Here is a 16,659-nt window from a genome sequence, read left to right on the forward strand (position 1 = left end):
ATATTTCTTTTTATAATGTGTCATTCTTAGAAAAATGCCAAAATAATCCATAGACAGAGGTGGCGCAAAAATACGCTCCCCAATGAAGATAAATTCATTAAAATTGGGCAATGAAATTTAAAGGTTAGAAGTGGATTGGGGTGATGCTTGCCTCCAATTAATTAGGTAATTAGACAGTGACGACAAATGAGCACCATGCCTCACGCTATCTTTCATCCATTTTCATTTTTCCACACTTGCTAAGCTAGTTTTTATTATGACAAAAACTCATGCTGCAAATTTATCTTCTGTTTTTCTAGAAGGCATGCTCCATAGTGGTTATTTTCAATTTTCAATTTTCAAGAGTTGAAAAAAAAAAAAAACCAATCAAATAATTCTAAAAATACAATAGTGGTTATTTTCAATTTTTCAAAAATATTGTTCAAAATCATGATTACTTTTACTTATTCAACTTCTAATTTAGCAAGTAAATGATAAAATCATATGAACATACATAAAAGATCGAGTTGTCAAAGAAATTAAATGAACCATTATTCCTTTATTCATGTTTGAAATGGATACATAAGCAAATGTAAATGAGATTTAATTGATCTTTAGTTTGTTAATTGAAAGTAGCTTCATAATTATAAGTTTACAACACTAGGGGCCAGAGGTTGTCCAAGATGGGGTTTTGAGGTACAGATCAATATTATTATTGAAATTACAATATTTTTGTGAAGTGAGCACAACCTTCTTTTGAATTTGTTGTCTTTACATTAACACAACTATTGGGTGCCCCACCCAATATTTTGTGCGGCAACAAACTGGACGTATCTTCTAACAAATAATATATATCCTTCAACAAACTGTACGTATCCTCTATCAAATAACTCATATCCTCCAACAAGTTGTACATATCTTCTATCAAATAATACATATCCTCTAACAAACTATATATATCCTCTATTAAATAATACATATTCTCCACCAAATACTACATATCATATATACTACCAAATAACACTTATCCTCTAACATACATATCTTCTATCAAATACTATATATCATCTAACAAACTGTACATATCCTCCAATAAATAATATATATACTTTTACAAACTGTACGTATCCTCTATCAAATAACTTTTACCTTCCAACAAGTTGTAAATATCCTCTATCAAATAATACATATCATCCATCAAATACTACATATCATGTATACTTGCCGCACCCAATACCTTCTCTTACATTAAACATAATGTTTATTTAAGCTCTTGTTTTAGCTAGCTTGGTCATAGTCTTTCTAATCTATTGGAATCTTTGGATTAGAATGATTGACGCATATATTTATTTGACTAAAATTTAACCGTATTTCACACAATACATAAGAAAAATTTTAATACGGAGTAAATAAAATCTAGTTAGATTAGTTTTAATATCAACATATCTAAACCAACTAAGCTAATTCACGCCATGAATTGACTCATTACTCATAAGTACGAGTAGTAGTTATTTTTGCGGTTAAAACTCAAAAAATTCGTTTATACTTTCATCAATATTCCTTCAATTGTCCTCTCTTTTTAACATTGCCGTTCTCTGTTTCCAAATCCCCCCCCCCCCACCCCCCCACCCTCTTTTTTTTTCTCTCTCTATTCAATTCCACCATTTTGACTCTCTCTCTCAAAAAAAAAAAACACTTTCTCTCTCCTCCTTTTCCAGCCAACTCTATATAAACCCCTTCATCGACGCCAAACTCATTTCACACCGCGCATTTTCAACCTTCTTCCTTTTTCTTTCAAAAATCAACACTAAAAAAAAAACATAAAATCCCTTTCAAAAAATATGAAGGTTGAAAGATCATCATCTTCACCTAATTGTGGTGATTCGGGTAATTGCAAAACCATCTTCGTCGTCGACAACGATAACAACAAGAAGCAGGAATATAAGCATCTTTATAATACTGATGATGATGCTAGTGTTGGTATCTTGGATGATGTTGATCATGATTATTATGATGTTCTTAAAGATCACTTCTTCGTTCCGCCATTGAATTTTTCATTTGTTGACAATGGCGTCTTTCGGTCCGGCTTCCCCGAACCACCCAATTTTCCTTTCCTTCAATCTTTAGGTCTTCGTTCTATTATGTAAGTTTTTTATTTTTAATAACCGTCTGCTTAAATTTTTGGTTGAATTGGTATTTTAACGATACTTCTATTTCTTTTTAATGTTCTTGTTTAAAGTGTCTAGTCAAACTTTTGACTATTACTTTGTAGAAATACTTCGTAAAAGATAAGACACATAATGATTCAATTATTGTTCATAATTTAGCTTAGTGAATATTTATTGACATTGTTCTTGCTACAATTTGATCTTAGAAATAAAATATGCCCTAATTATGATTTGTGTTGACTAATTTGGTCCTAGATATTTGTGCCCGGAACCATATCCTGAGACGAATTTGGAGTTCATCAAGAATAATGGTATCAAGTTATACCAATTTGGAATTGAAGGTCACAAGGTAATAACTCGTTTTTGCATGTATGTATTTAATTATATATGGTCGAATTAATAAGTAAAGTTGAGATGAACGCAATCTTATCTTGCTATTGTTGAAATTCTTAAATTTGAGTTGTCAATTTGAATTTCTTGATTTGAAATGATTAAGTTAGATCAGATTCGATTCAAATCACAACAGTTTATGACCTTTGATCTTCGAGTTGAGTCATTATTTCTTTTGTTTGATTTTCCGAAAAGAATTATCCATTCACGGTATCCAGCACACAAATTCGATACACTACATTCCACCTGTCATCTTCTAATTGGCTATTTTCTTTTAGAATCCTTTTAAAGTATAATAATAGCATATTTACTTTCAGTCATAAACCGGTCTTTTAAATTGTACTTTGATTGTCATAATCAAAAGATTTATACTTATTTTTGTTAAAATGGTATGATTAAGGGAAGCTAACTAGGATGGTTAAATTTTTTTATTTTTATGACGTAATTAAAAATGGTCCTAATATTTATTTGTAAAGAGGAATATATCAGTCTATTTGTCGATTGCTGCGACAACTAAAAATATAATCAAAGAAGGATTTTTTTAAAAAAGAGTGATGAAAAAGGAGGATCTTTAAAAATAGAAAATGGAATATGCCTTCAGGGTGTTTATGTATCATGTATTTACTAGCTAGTGTACATTTTTTGAACATTTATGTGTTTCAGTAACGTTATGTAGTCTTGTCACATGCTATCATAGAATGAGCATGGAATATTTCTGTCCTATTGAAATCGTCTGCTCTATGATTGGTTCTTTATTTGCCTCCTTTGTAGATTTTTTATAATTTTTTTTTGTATTTAATGTGAATTTCCTTTTAGCCAGTTGCCATTGTAGATTTGTAGTACATGCTTGAATAGATGTTTTTATGATTAATTCTACTCTTAAAGTGTCTCAAGTTGAAAAGGTAGAACTTATATGTTGTTACTTGTTATTGTTCATGCTACTTTTATCACTTACGCAATATCTTTTTGGTTGTGCTGTTACGATTGATAAGGTGAAATAGTTGGAATTATCTTTAGAGAGAAGTTTTAATGAATTTAATATCGCAATCCTTTCTTGAATTGGCTGCGCTATTTCAATTCACTTGAATTTAAAAGTTATCGTGACGTGTATGAACTTACTTTTAAAGCATTTTGTTTTTAGCCTTTCTAATAATTAATTTGATTAAAACCTTTTCATTTCTAAGTTGAAAAGAATAAAGCCATATATTACATAACTGTCCACTCGCATTAATTTGGTGACGTCATGTCTATGGAATTATATAATACTAGGTACTTGGTCTATGTAGATCTCATTCTAGTTTGTTGTATGTGTATTTATTTCCATGTGCAGATGGCAACTAAAAATAGGCAAAATGAAGTTGAATGCTTTAGTGAATCCAACAACTCAAAGAATATGCTGATTCAATTGGTTGTTTTGAGTTTAGCCCTTGAGTGTAATGCGGCTTCACAGCCCATGGTGACTAATCAGTCTCTAATCATGGTTAGCCCCTAGATTATAATTAGCTTCAATTCTTCACTTAAATAATCTCTACACACTTTAAACTATGAGTATATTTATCTAGATATGAAAAGGTTTACATGATATATACCCTTGTACTTTTACAAAATTCACGTGATACCCTTTATATATAACTAACGTCCACTCCTAAACTTTTATAATAAACACATTGTATGAGAAACACACTATGTTGTTGGGTTCTATTGAATATGTTAATATGGTAGAAGAGCTCAATTTTTTTTTTTTTTTTTTTTGAAGTTAAGGCATTAAGGGTCTTGTTAATATGATAATTTGTCCAGTTCAATGATGACGAGTTTGTCACTTAAAATGATAAATTGTTAGCTTGCTAGCTACCGTGTTGGTGTTGGTAATTACAATCAATTTATAGCTTCTAGAGTCTTCTATATGGCATGCAATAGGAATTAAAATTGTGTGTTTAATTGGTTTTATTCATAGCCTTAAGCCCTTAAATGTTTTTCATGTTGTTCAAATTGATAGTTTGTGGTTAACATATAATGACCTAGAAAGAACTAAAAAAACATTTAATGAAAGCAATTGGCGAGAGAATTATTTTGGATAGGTTCAACGTATTAAAGTCAGTCTATTTGCGAACTAAATGCATGTGAGGAGACAAAAAAAATAAAGGTAAAACTCCCCTTATAATCTATTATTAGCAAAACTCAAACTTAAAACCTCAAAGTCGCGCTAAAAAATAGACAACTTTAATCTAATGATAAGAGAAATGTTGTTTAGGAAGTTTCTTATTTACCTAAACGATGGTCCCCTAAATTTGAATGATGCATGTTTTGTTGGTGTCAACTAAACTGAATAATTCAATACTTACCTCATCCATGACGAGTTAAAGTGTATAACAAAACATAGGATGGCCTCTTTTTTCTGTTTGTGGTGGCCGGTTTAAATTATTTTTATTGCTTGAATTTTATTTAACTATGATTTTGTGGGTTCATGTTAACTAGAATCTGAGCAATCCACCACTTTCCTCTTTAATTCCTTTTCCAATCACTTGAAAGTTACAATTCTTTTGTACTCTTTCTTCGTTATGTTTTATATTACTTAGTCAGCTGTAAAGGAATAAGAAAAGATAATAATGTTTGTACGAGTAGTACTCATGTCACTTTTTCTTAGTCTTGATCATTTGTCCGACCAAAATTAGCTGTCATATTATAAGCTTGTTAAAATTTTATTATTAATTATTTAATGGATGGACTTTAAGTTTTATATAGAGTTATATAAGTGTGTGTAATTGTTTTTAGTGATTTCGGGAATTGAATTATGTATTTTGATCATATTTGAAGTATTTGTTAATATTACTAGTACGAGTTGTACCTCTATTATTGGATGAGTGCAACGCGTTTCTTTTAGTTCATTTTTTATAGGTTGGTATTGATTGATATGAAATTTTTGGAATTGAAATGGAAGTTCAATTTCTTGCAGGAACCGTTTGTAAACATCCCAGATGATGCAATACGTGAAGCTCTAAAAGTTCTCCTAGGTATGACATATAAATAACTGATCATCATGCCTAATTTTTTTTTTTCTTTTCTCATCAAACTTTCCTATGTTTTTTTTTCTTTTTTCTTTTTCTAGTTCAATCTTTGTTTAAGTGTGTGTTGTAATGCAGATGTTAGGAATCATCCAGTTTTGATACACTGCAAAAGAGGAAAGGTATTGCATCTTATAGCATCATGCAATCGAATTCATTCGAAATTTTATTGTCTAGATCTTTATAAACTAATGATGTTCCTCTTGCATTTTATTCGATTGATCAGCACCGAACAGGCTGCCTGGTGGGATGTTTAAGAAAATTACAGAAGTGGTGCCTGTCATCCGTTTTCGACGAATATCAACGTTTTGCAGCAGCAAAAGCTAGAGTCTCAGATCAAAGATTTATAGAGTTGTTTGACACATCTAACTTCAAGCATCTTCCCATTTCCTTTTCTAATTCGAAAAGGTAACTAACCAAGCAAATCATGGTACATACTACTGCCTTAGAATAATTTGGAGAAGGTATGAGTATGTGTTCCTTAAGCACATTAATGCTATGAAAGGCTTATTATTCGATTTTTCGATGATACACTCGATCTCCCATCAACAATTGAAAGTAATTCAATGCGGAAAAATAAAAAGGCATCGTTCATTAGGCTCAAATAGCTACTATAGCTTACTATACGTCTCCTCTTTTAGTCCATTTTAGTTTACCTACCATGTGTTACTTTTCTCAAAATGTAGTTAGATTTTACGTGTTCTTCGAAATTTACGTACTTATTTAGCTTAGCTTAGTACTTCATGTAACACTTCTAAGTGATGAAAGACAGTGAAAGCGTTAGGATGACAGATTGACAGCTCGTCAATCTTCTCCATATTTATCTAGTTGTTTCTACCAATGATTATTATGATGAAAAAGACGTCGAAAATAATTGTATTACTCATACTAACCGCCCCTAGCTATTTGGCAAGTTGAATGTAGCGAAAATGTTGTACTCTGTAGGAAATTGAATTCTTTTTTAATGTACTTGCAAGGAGCTGTCATTGTAAGAAATCTCATCCAAGTGTGGTTCTTGTGAAACCGGAGTATAAAGGTTTCGAAAATCATTGTCTTCCTCGATTTTTAGTCGATAATTCGAAGATCTCTACCCTTACTATAGGGTAATTGTAACTGTGTAATGTGACGGATATTGATCTTGAATCCTTGAGGGGTTTGTGTCTTCCAGAATAAATTTCTTCTTAGTTTTGTTGGGTTTCAATTTCTTTTTATAGAATTATAGATGTTGACTTGGACTTGATGTTCGTGGATGTTTGAAGTGCTCATTAATAGGGGAAAAAGGGGTTCTCTTCACAATCGTTTGCATTGAGTTACTTTATGAGCTTGCCCCACTTTCTCTCAGTATAATAAACAAAAATTGTTTATCACAAGTTATTTTTGTATATCAATCAACAACTTTATCCAATTAACATTATCTGTAAAGCCCACATTAATAAAAAAAATGTTAATTTATTTATGAAAATGTCATGTGATAAACATTTTTTGTTTATCACTTAAAGAAACTTGTATTTTCTGTTACTTTTAAGAAAAAAAAAATTGTCATTATCCTTTCTACTTTGACTTTATTATCTCGCAAAAAATTTCCAATGAAGAAGAATTAAAAAAGAACGAGGGACATCAAAGTTAGTGTTTCAACAACTATCTAACATGTGAAGTAATTTGAGTCTGTTTTGGAACCTTGGGCTATTGGGCCTTGCTTATCCATGTTTGAAGTGCTCATTATTAGGGGAAAAAGGGGTTCTCTTCAAAATTGTTTGCATTCAGTTACCTTATGAACTTGCCCCAGTCTCTCACAATGTGTTTGGATAAAAAGAAGGAGAGGGAGGAGAAGAGGAGGGGAGGGGAGGAAAGAATGGTGAGTTTTCCTTCCAAATCTCTCCATTGTTAGAAGGATTATTTTCTTAGAATTTAATCCCTCCATTTCTCTCTCCTCCAATTCCCTTTCCTTCTCATTTGTTATCCAAATGAAAGATATCCCATCTTTCCATTTCTCTTCCCTTTCTTTCCCTCCATTTCCTTCAATCCAAACACACTGTGAGTGTTTGTTTATCACATGCTATTTTCTTAAATAAATCTATAACTTTATCCAATCACTATCAACTGTAAACTCCACATTATTGAAAAAGTTGTTGATTTATTTATGAAAAATGTCTCATGGAAAGAAACTTAGGGAAAAAAAATTGTCACTATTTTTGACTTTATTATCTCACAAAAAATTTCCAATGAAGAGGAACAAAAAATATGTGAGTGTTTCGACAGTCATCTAATATACATCTTAAGTAATTTGTGGTAATATCATAGCTTCATAAATCATAACCCAGTCTGTTTTGGAACCTTGGACTACGATACCGCTTATTGGGCCTTGCTCATATAAGTTGGGACGCTCATTCAATTTAGCTCTCTTATTCTTTCCATAGTTTTCACATTTACTTATTCTATTTACACAAACTTTTATGGTTGGCCACACCGGGTAGCCACCTATTATGGGGATTACTTTGTTAGTGGTATAAGAGTTACTCACTCGATTAGGGATTACTATGACGGTCAGGGGTTACTTGGTCGGTTAGGGGTTACTCGGTCGGTTAGGGGTTACTCACTCAGTCAGGAGTGACTAAGTTGGTCAAGGGTTATTCACTCGATCAGGGGTTACTTGGTCGATTAGGGGTTACTTGGTAAGAGGTTACTCGTCGATCAGGGGCTACTTGGTGTGTGTCAGTTGGCCATGGCCACACGGTGTGGCCAACCGCACACAAAAGTTGTTCTATTTATCACTGGCCTATACTTCATACTTCTTCTGTTTCAAATCAGATGAAATGTTTTAACTCTAACACTATTTATAAACTTTGCTTTGACTAACATTTATGATTATAGATATTTTTTAAAATATATATATATATATATATATAGTCATGTGAGATCTTGTTAGATTCATTTTTATTATATACTTAATTGAAGTTCAATTTTTAATATTTAATACAATAGCTGTAATCAAACATATACTACCTTCGTTTTTTTTTATGTGCAACTTTGGGGCATATTACGGTTCACGAAGTAAAAGATTGAAGGGTAAAGTTTAGGAAAGTATAATGGTGATTAATATATTATAGGAGTATGTAATTAAGGTGGAGAGAAAATGTTTGGTTAATTGATCAAACCACCCACTGCCACCACCATGCCCAGCCACCACCACCGCCGCCTTCACCACCACCACTACCACCCCCACGAAACCACCACAACCAACCCCCCGAAACCACCACCACCCTCACGTCTTTCCCTCATTTTTCAGGCAGCCCCTCCCTAACCAAAAAACCCAGAAATCTATCATTTCCCTCCACCACCACCCCTAACCACCTCCAACCCAGATCACTCACCCCTCTAACCCAGAACACCCCACCACCCAAATTCACCTCTAACCCAGACCACCCAAACACTCTCAACTATACACACAGATCCATCAAAACAACACTCAATTCAATCCAAAGTTAACCTCAAAATAATAACTCGAATTAAAAAAAAACAAAATTAAAAATTTCAAAAATCAAAGCAAGAAACAGAATGTTAATCCAAAGTTTTCAGATTGTGGTGAAAACAAAATCAAAATCAAAATTGAATAACAAAAACAAAAACAAACCTCAAAATCGATCGAAGAAACCAAATTTTGGAAAAACAGAACACAAAAATTCCGATCTAAATTAAGATCGGATAAATTAAACACCGTACAAAAAAAAAGAAGAGAGGGAAAGAGTGAGATCTACCAGTTACTGAATGAAGAAGAAGAACGAGGACCAGGAAATCGAAAATCAGAAAATCGAAAAAAAAAAAAACCAGAAAGCCGATGGGTGGGATGGAAGGTGGTTGTGAAGGAGGAGAGAGAATGGTGGTGGGAGGGGCGGTGGTCGTGACTCTTGAGGGAGGAGGGTGAAAGAGATGAAGAGGGTGAAGGTGAAAGAGATGAAGAGGGTGAAGGTGAAGAGGGTGAATGGGTGGTGGCTGGTGGGTAGAGAGATGAGTAAATGGGTGGGTAAAATTAGATTAATTATTTTAGATTAGACAAAAAAGTTATTGTGTTTAAAATAAAATAAGGGTAACATTAAGAAAATTTGAATTTTTAAGTAAGGGTAACTTTGTAATTTTTAGGGTTTTTGTTTACTAAAAACAGAAAGAAAATAGAAATTTACACATAATTATAAACGGACTAAAATGACAAAAGTTGCACATAAAAAAAAAACAGAGGTAGTATATAAGTTTTCATACTTTTGAACATGAGACTATATCTCCAATCCTCCATACATTAAATTAGGCATTATTATTTGTTATTGCGATTACTTTTTCTCTCTATTTATTGCTAATTTAATAAGTTTTGAATCAAAAAGTTTGACCAAATGTTTCTAGTTAGACGGTTAGATCCAAGAATTTACAACATAAACTACCCCTGATTTTCCATCAAATCTAAGCTAGTTTTCCTCCCTTTTCATGTGTCATCCTCAAGTATATACTTGTATATGAAAATCAATTCAATATGAATTAGACCTAGGGACTATAAAGTTAATTTTACGACAAACATGTTCTTTCGTGATTCTTTTCAATAAGATTACTTCATAATCTGATAAAATATATGCCTATATATATGCCCTTAAAGTGAGTATGTGTCTTATACTTAAAGGCATGGAGAATACAACAACTTTTTGGTGCAGCAGGCCACATAGTGTGGCAGGGGTTACCCGAGTTATTCGGTCAGGAGTTACTCGAGTTACTCGGTCATGGGTTACTTGAGGGGTTGGAACAGGGGTTACTCGAGGGGTTCACTCAGTTAAGAGTTACTTGAGGGGTTGCTCAGTCAGGGGATACTCGAGTAACTCGGTCAAGAGTTACTTGAGTTACTCATTTAGGGGTTACTCGGTCATGGGTTACTCAAGTTACTCGATCATGGGTTACTCGGTTAGGAGTTATTTAAGGAGTTTAGTCAAGGGTTACTCGAGTAATTCAGTCAGGGGTTACTTAAGGAGTTCGGTCATGGGTTAATTGAGGGTTTAGTCAGGGATTACTTAATCAGGGGTTACTTGAGGGGTTACTCGGTCAGAAGTTACTCGAGGGGTTCGATCATGGATTACTCGAGGGGTTCGATCATGGATTATCGAGTAACTCAAGTAACCCCCGATCGAGTAAGTCGAGTAACCCCTGTCACACAGTATAGCAGGCCGCATACAAATAATTGTGTGGACAATATTACATATTTTTCTTGTGTAAATGATATAGAACGAAAAAAATATTAATATACGTAGTATATTGAAATTTATACATATATTAATATATTCGAATTTTAAATTAGTTACATAAGATTACCTTTTGATAAAGTTTGAGAATAAAAAATTAACGGTTAAAGTTCAACTATAAAAAGCAGTACGAACGTCGATTATATACACGAAACATTTAGAGTACTCTATAAGTCTATGACTCTTGAGTATTGAGCTCAATCTTCACCCTTTACAATATTAATCTTTGATTATAATGATGGTGAATTGTTGCTCCACTTAACGAACATAATTTCCCTACATCTAGGTAGTGGCGTCGTTGAGTGCATCTATTTTTTGCCCTTATCATCATGTTTGTCATTTACATGCATGTTGTATATCTTCAACTTATTTCCTTGCATTCATGCATGCAAAATTATGATCATCTTTTGTGCGTTTGTTTTTGTCTGCTGCTTTTCGATCGAGGTGTATACTATTCTTGCGTATTGTCACCGATCTTTAATGGAATTTGGCACTCGCAAGGAGTAGCCCAAAAATCTTATAAGCTAGTCACCATCGTGGATTAGTAGTTGTCTCATTTGACTTTTTCACAGATTTCGGTTCACATTTTTGAATAACATTATATAATTATGCATAATTAAAAATTATAAAAAGTTAATATTTTAAAACATCATTACATTGAAACAAATATGACAAATAGTATACTTCTACATGTGAACAAAGTTGATCATCAATTGATACAACTTGCACTATGCTATTCCATGTTCGATAATTCTAGAGCTTCACTTTACTTGATAAAGTTCTTTACTAAGCTAGGGACCTCACTCACCTTAGATTTCATGATCACAAGGAAAAACTTATCAAGCATCTTCATATTATTAATGATTATTTGTAGCTCCATATACCCAACATAAAATGGCCTACATGTATCTCATTATTCTTGCATTAAGCTAATGTTTGAAATCTAATTCTAGACTATATCATCATATTGTCGTCTACAATGTCTTCTTTAAGCATTGTTTTTTGATAACTTGAAACTTTAGTATGTTTTTTTTTTTTTTTTTGTCTTTTCTTCTCTTTTAGCTCTTAAGAGTCATAAGAAGCTATAAATTAAGTTATATCGATGTCCAAAGAAGTGCTTTTGTACTCGATTTTGGCCTTATGAGAATTGAGAGGACATACGAAGAATGTAGAGTCATTGATATTATAGATGATATTAGATCCTACATCGTGTTACATTTTACCTTTTTAATTCCTATAGTAGCCCTAACCTTAGATCCTACCTTTGGGAGCATAAGTAACATTGGCGTGTTTTTTTAACAATTCATCACTATAGTTATGTCAAAATTAACATGTAGGCATAATGGACAAACATGTTCATTTTACATAGAATAGTGGCTTCCATGTGTAATGAAAAAGAACATGTTAGTGTAATGAGTAACATGGATCGAGAGCATGATGTGCAACACACTCTAGAGAGTTTATGATCTACATTATCAAGCCTTGAAAGAGAGAGACGCCGTGTGAGCAAATTTACAAAATTCAGAGTACAAACCAAAACTTGCTTAAAATTAACCATTTTGGTACACATTATTACTGTAACTACAGGTCTAAAGTAGTTAATAGAGTCAAATATTGGATACCTAGAACAGTAGAACTAGAACCAAACCAAGTACTAGTTCTGTTATGGACTTATGGTAGAGCTCCAAGTTAATAAGCCCGAAATTTCCCAAAGGCCCAAACTTGTGAAGCATCAAGCATGTGGTCAAGTAATTAATAACACGCACCAATAAATTGATCAAAATGGTCTTATATTGAACATCTAATAAGTACTAGCTTCTAGCCTTCTATCCCCTCCTCGGCTCCTCCTCAATTTGAGACTTGATCCTTCTAAAATTCGTATTAGTTGGAGTCCAATAGGATTTGGATAGCAGATGATCACTACACCAAATAATAAACGTCGGGTATCATGCTAGCTCAACATATAAAGTTCCAATTCCAACTACGTATTTTACTAGGGTTGGTTACAAACTTACAACTAAATCCGGAAATTGAAATTTCAAATGGATACCCGTGTTTGCTCACCCCAAGTAGGCTCTCGATAGCGGCTAGCCTGGCTAACCTAAAAGAACAATGCATATAGTACTTCGTAGAGTAAATAAAAACTGTAAAAGTATAAAACCCTCTCCCACTACGCCAAAAATGTGGGCTCTGAGCCTCTGAGTCCTTACAGTACTTAGTATTACATAATCTATTAATTTAGTAGGATTTGGTTTTTAGCTAAAAAATGGACAAAATAGCAGATAAGCCTGAGAAGATGAAATTAGATTTACATGGGATTTGATTTAAGAATGTAAAACATTTGTCAGATGTCAGACTGAAGATTAATTAGTTCTGAAAGGCTTTGCAGAACAATCAGATATAGTGTACAATATAAAATTATGTCATGCCCAATTCACAAACTTTTTTTCAAAATAATATCTTGTCCGATTTCTACTGCTCGTTGGTTTATATTTAAGTTTAGTAGTTTACCCGTCTCATTCCTGGATTCTGAGGTAATTCTGTAATCACGAAGACTTGTACTTATCAGGGTGTAAGCATACAACGCGATTTATCACAACAAAAACCAATTCTATAGCGGGTGACTTTTATGCGATTTGAGATGGCTAAGTCTGTTGTATAGAAATACACCCATAACCCGTTGCATATAGGTTTCTTTTGTTTATATCAGAAGAGGTTGTTAGCCAAGTTGTTAGAGAATACAGGACAAGATCAAGATGCCTCTTATAGAAATAATGAATTTGGTCCATTACTCATAATTAATCAGATTTTTTTTTCCCTTAAATATTTAGTCTAAAGCATTTTTACTGGAGAAAAAACATAATTAAACTTAAACACAACTTTTACATTATTAGCATTTAGCAACAAATATAAAAAATATATGTTGATTATATTGGGTTTCTAATAAGCAGCTGCAACAGGACCCAACTCCAAGTTGACACCATTTTCCAATTGCTTCATAGTTTCAAACCTTGGCTCCTTAGGCTGGAATTTAAGCCCTGCATACAGCTTCATGTAGTCATCAAAAACAAATTTCGGGTATATCGGTTGTTTGGGTACTAAAATGGTCATACCCATTTTAGTCTTGGGTAACTCTACCCATATAAGCCCAAAGGGCATAAAAAAGGTATAAAAGGCCCCAAATAAGTCAAATACATCAATATGGCCTTCAACGGCCCACATATGTAATTTTAGGGCTCATAAACCCACTTATGTACTCATATAAATACCCCTCAAAGGGCATAAGGTAAAAAGAGGTCACTCTTATCATCTAAGATGACCATACTCCTCCACTCTCTCCCCTAAACTCCTCTCAAAATATGCATTGTTTGGCAACTAACTTGGGCGTCGGAGGCTCCGCCCCGGGTTCAACCCCCGGGGCTCGGGGTTCATTTTGCAGGTCCATTCAAGGCCCAAATTCGAGGTTCTCAGACACCCCTCCAAGGCCCGGTTAGCTCATTTTTTGCCGAAACAATTTGGCGCCGTCTGTGGGGAGACGAGTACTACTACCCATGAAAATCCACTAATTCATGGCTACTGTGTTCTATCACGAAAAAGGGTCAAAATTTCTAGCAAATTTAACCCAAAATTATTACTCCTGTCAAAAGGGGTAATCATTCTTGCAAATGGTGGAGATGATAGATAAACATTTTGATTTGTCGCCAATCTAACCACTACTAACAAGGTACTTCGTGCCTTTACAAAAAAATTGGGAAATATTCCATGAATATGGTCAAACCTTAATTATTCTTGAAGAAGAATAAAAGCTAGATCTACGTGGCTCTAATGGAAAGCTCACAAAAGCAAGCCTTTCATTCACACCACCAAGTTGAAGAGGCAGCAGGTGGCATGAAACATACATAAAAAATCAATCAAGTTTATGTAAATTCAATGCTTACCGAAGGAAATTGCCATTGTCTTCATCACAAGCTTCAAGGCTCACAACTCCACCACTAGAACGACTCACCATTTCATCCTAGGCAACACATGCCGAGGTCAATGGGGGTCAAGGCTAGTATTGTGAAGTGAGCCAAATCTCTTCACATCACATCTAAAGTAGCAGCCGAAGAAGATCCGAGGTTGTCTACCATTGTTGAAGCTTAAAAAAGCTCAAACTATCACCAATCTAAAAATCCGAAGCAAATAGCTCGGATAAGCAAAAGGAATCCGAAGCTCATCGAGCCGAGGCTATCCGAAGGTGTTTCAGCCCAAGCCGAAGGTGTTCTGGGCAAGCCAGCCGAGCCGAGACCGGTGTTTCAGCCAAGCCTAAGGCTTTTCAGCCGAGACCGAAGGAGTTTCAGCCCAAGCCGAAGGCGTTCTGGGCGAGTCGAAGGTGATTCAGCAGAAACCAAGGGTGGTACAGTTTACCGCTCCCAAGTTAAGGTCGGTAACCATTGCCGAGCCGAAGCTCACCTCTTATCTCCTGGCCGAGGCTAGCCATAGCCGAAGCCGAGCCCAACCGAGGTTTACCTTCGCCGAGATTCGAGCTCCCAGCCGAAGCTCACAACCATATGAGCCGAGGGTGCTGCCGAAGATGGTTTGTCTGAACCGAAGAAGGTTCATCCAAGCCGAAGCTCATACGAGCTAATGCTAGAGCAACCAAAGCAATTAGCTTCGGCAGTCAAGTGCAATTGGCTCAAATTGTACCCGACCTCAACCTACATCAAATCTGATGATAACAAGTCAGAAGAAAAATTTACCTTTTGACCATTTTCAAAGAGCTATAAGCCATAAAAAAAAACTACCTTTGTCAGGGTAGATGGCCAGAAGCTTTCTTACCTGCGGCTACTACTTTTATCAAGTAAATGGCTTCGGGCCCACTTTCATCAAAGCCCATCTATCAAATTGCTTCAGCAAAGAAAAATGGCTCTTAATTTTTCGAGTCAATATTTTCCTCAAAAAAAAAAAATATCATCAACTATCCTCACGATGACGATGATAAAATTAATCATCAATCTTCCTCACGATGATGATGATTAAAAAAAAAAAAAAAAAAAAAACTCTTTCTATCCCCGGATCAAGAGTAATAAACTCTTTTTATCCTCGGATTAAGAGTAAAACTCTTTCTATCTTCGGATCAAGAGTAAACTCTTTCTGTTCTCGGATCAAGAGTAATAAACTCTTTTTATCCTCGGATCAAGAGTAAACTCTTTCTGTCCTCGGGTCAAGAGTAATAAACTCTTTCTATCCTCGGATCAAGAGTAAACTCTTTCTATCCCCGGATCAAGAGTAATAAACTCTTTCTATCCTCGGATTAAGGGTAAACTCTTTCTATCCTCGGATCAAGAGTAATAAACTCTTTCTATCCTTGGATCAAGAGTAATTAACTCTTACAATCCTCGGATCAAGAGTGTTGCCTCAGAATAAACTCTTACAATCCTCGGATCAAGAGTGTTGCCTCGTATGAACTCTTTCAGTCCTCGGATCAAGAGTAATTAACTCTTTCAATCCTTGGATCAAGAGTGTGTTGCCTCGGATGAACTCTTTCAGTCCTCGGATCAAACCTTGGATCAAGAGTGTTGCCTCGGATTAACTCTTTCAGTCCTCGGATCAAACCTTGGATCAAGAGTGTTGCCTCGGATAAACTCTTTCTGTTCTCGGATCAAGAGTAATAAACTCTTTTTATCCTCGGATCAAGAGTAAACTCTTTCTGTCCTCGGGTCAAGAGTAATAAACTCTTTCTATCCTCGGATCAAGAGTAAACTCTTTCTATCCCCGGATCAAGAGTAATAAACTCTTTTTATCCTC

The 16,659-nt window shown here is 34.4% G+C and overlaps 1 protein-coding gene across 3 annotated transcripts; it reads left to right on the forward strand.

Moving 5' to 3' along the window:
- The first annotated feature begins 1,636 nt into the window (after positions 1 to 1,636).
- On the forward strand, positions 1,637 to 6,773 carry LOC110691903 (probable tyrosine-protein phosphatase At1g05000). 3 transcript variants are annotated; one of them, XM_021868878.1, is made up of 6 exons: positions 1,637 to 2,122; positions 2,403 to 2,496; positions 3,868 to 4,017; positions 5,476 to 5,548; positions 5,678 to 5,721; positions 5,826 to 6,773. In XM_021868878.1, the coding sequence occupies exons 1-6, from the start codon at positions 1,821 to 1,823 to the stop codon at positions 6,009 to 6,011; spliced, it is 849 nt and encodes a 282-aa protein (XP_021724570.1). In that variant the 5' UTR covers positions 1,637 to 1,820; the 3' UTR covers positions 6,012 to 6,773. The 3 variants fall into 3 exon arrangements, with proteins under 3 accessions (XP_021724570.1, XP_021724571.1, XP_021724572.1); XM_021868879.1 differs by having other exon boundaries at positions 1,638 to 2,122; positions 5,491 to 5,548; XM_021868880.1 differs by lacking the exon at positions 3,868 to 4,017 and having other exon boundaries at positions 1,638 to 2,122; positions 5,491 to 5,548.
- The last annotated feature ends 9,886 nt before the right edge of the window (positions 6,774 to 16,659 follow it).

Source organism: Chenopodium quinoa, unplaced genomic scaffold (genome assembly GCF_001683475.1).
Source record: "Chenopodium quinoa cultivar QQ74 unplaced genomic scaffold, ASM168347v1, whole genome shotgun sequence".
NCBI classification, from domain to species: domain Eukaryota; kingdom Viridiplantae; phylum Streptophyta; class Magnoliopsida; order Caryophyllales; family Amaranthaceae; genus Chenopodium; species Chenopodium quinoa.

Bases quoted from the DNA above. Each gene is read 5' to 3' on its own strand.
- LOC110691903 (XM_021868878.1), top strand. From the start codon at position 1,821: ATGAAGGTTGAAAGATCATCATCTTCACCTAATTGTGGTGATTCGGGT. The intron at 2,123-2,402 runs GTAAGTTTTTTA...ATTTGGTCCTAG, and splicing joins TTAGGTCTTCGTTCTATTAT to ATATTTGTGCCCGGAACCAT. The intron at 4,018-5,475 runs GTTAGCCCCTAG...TTGAAATGGAAG, and splicing joins CTAATCAGTCTCTAATCATG to TTCAATTTCTTGCAGGAACC.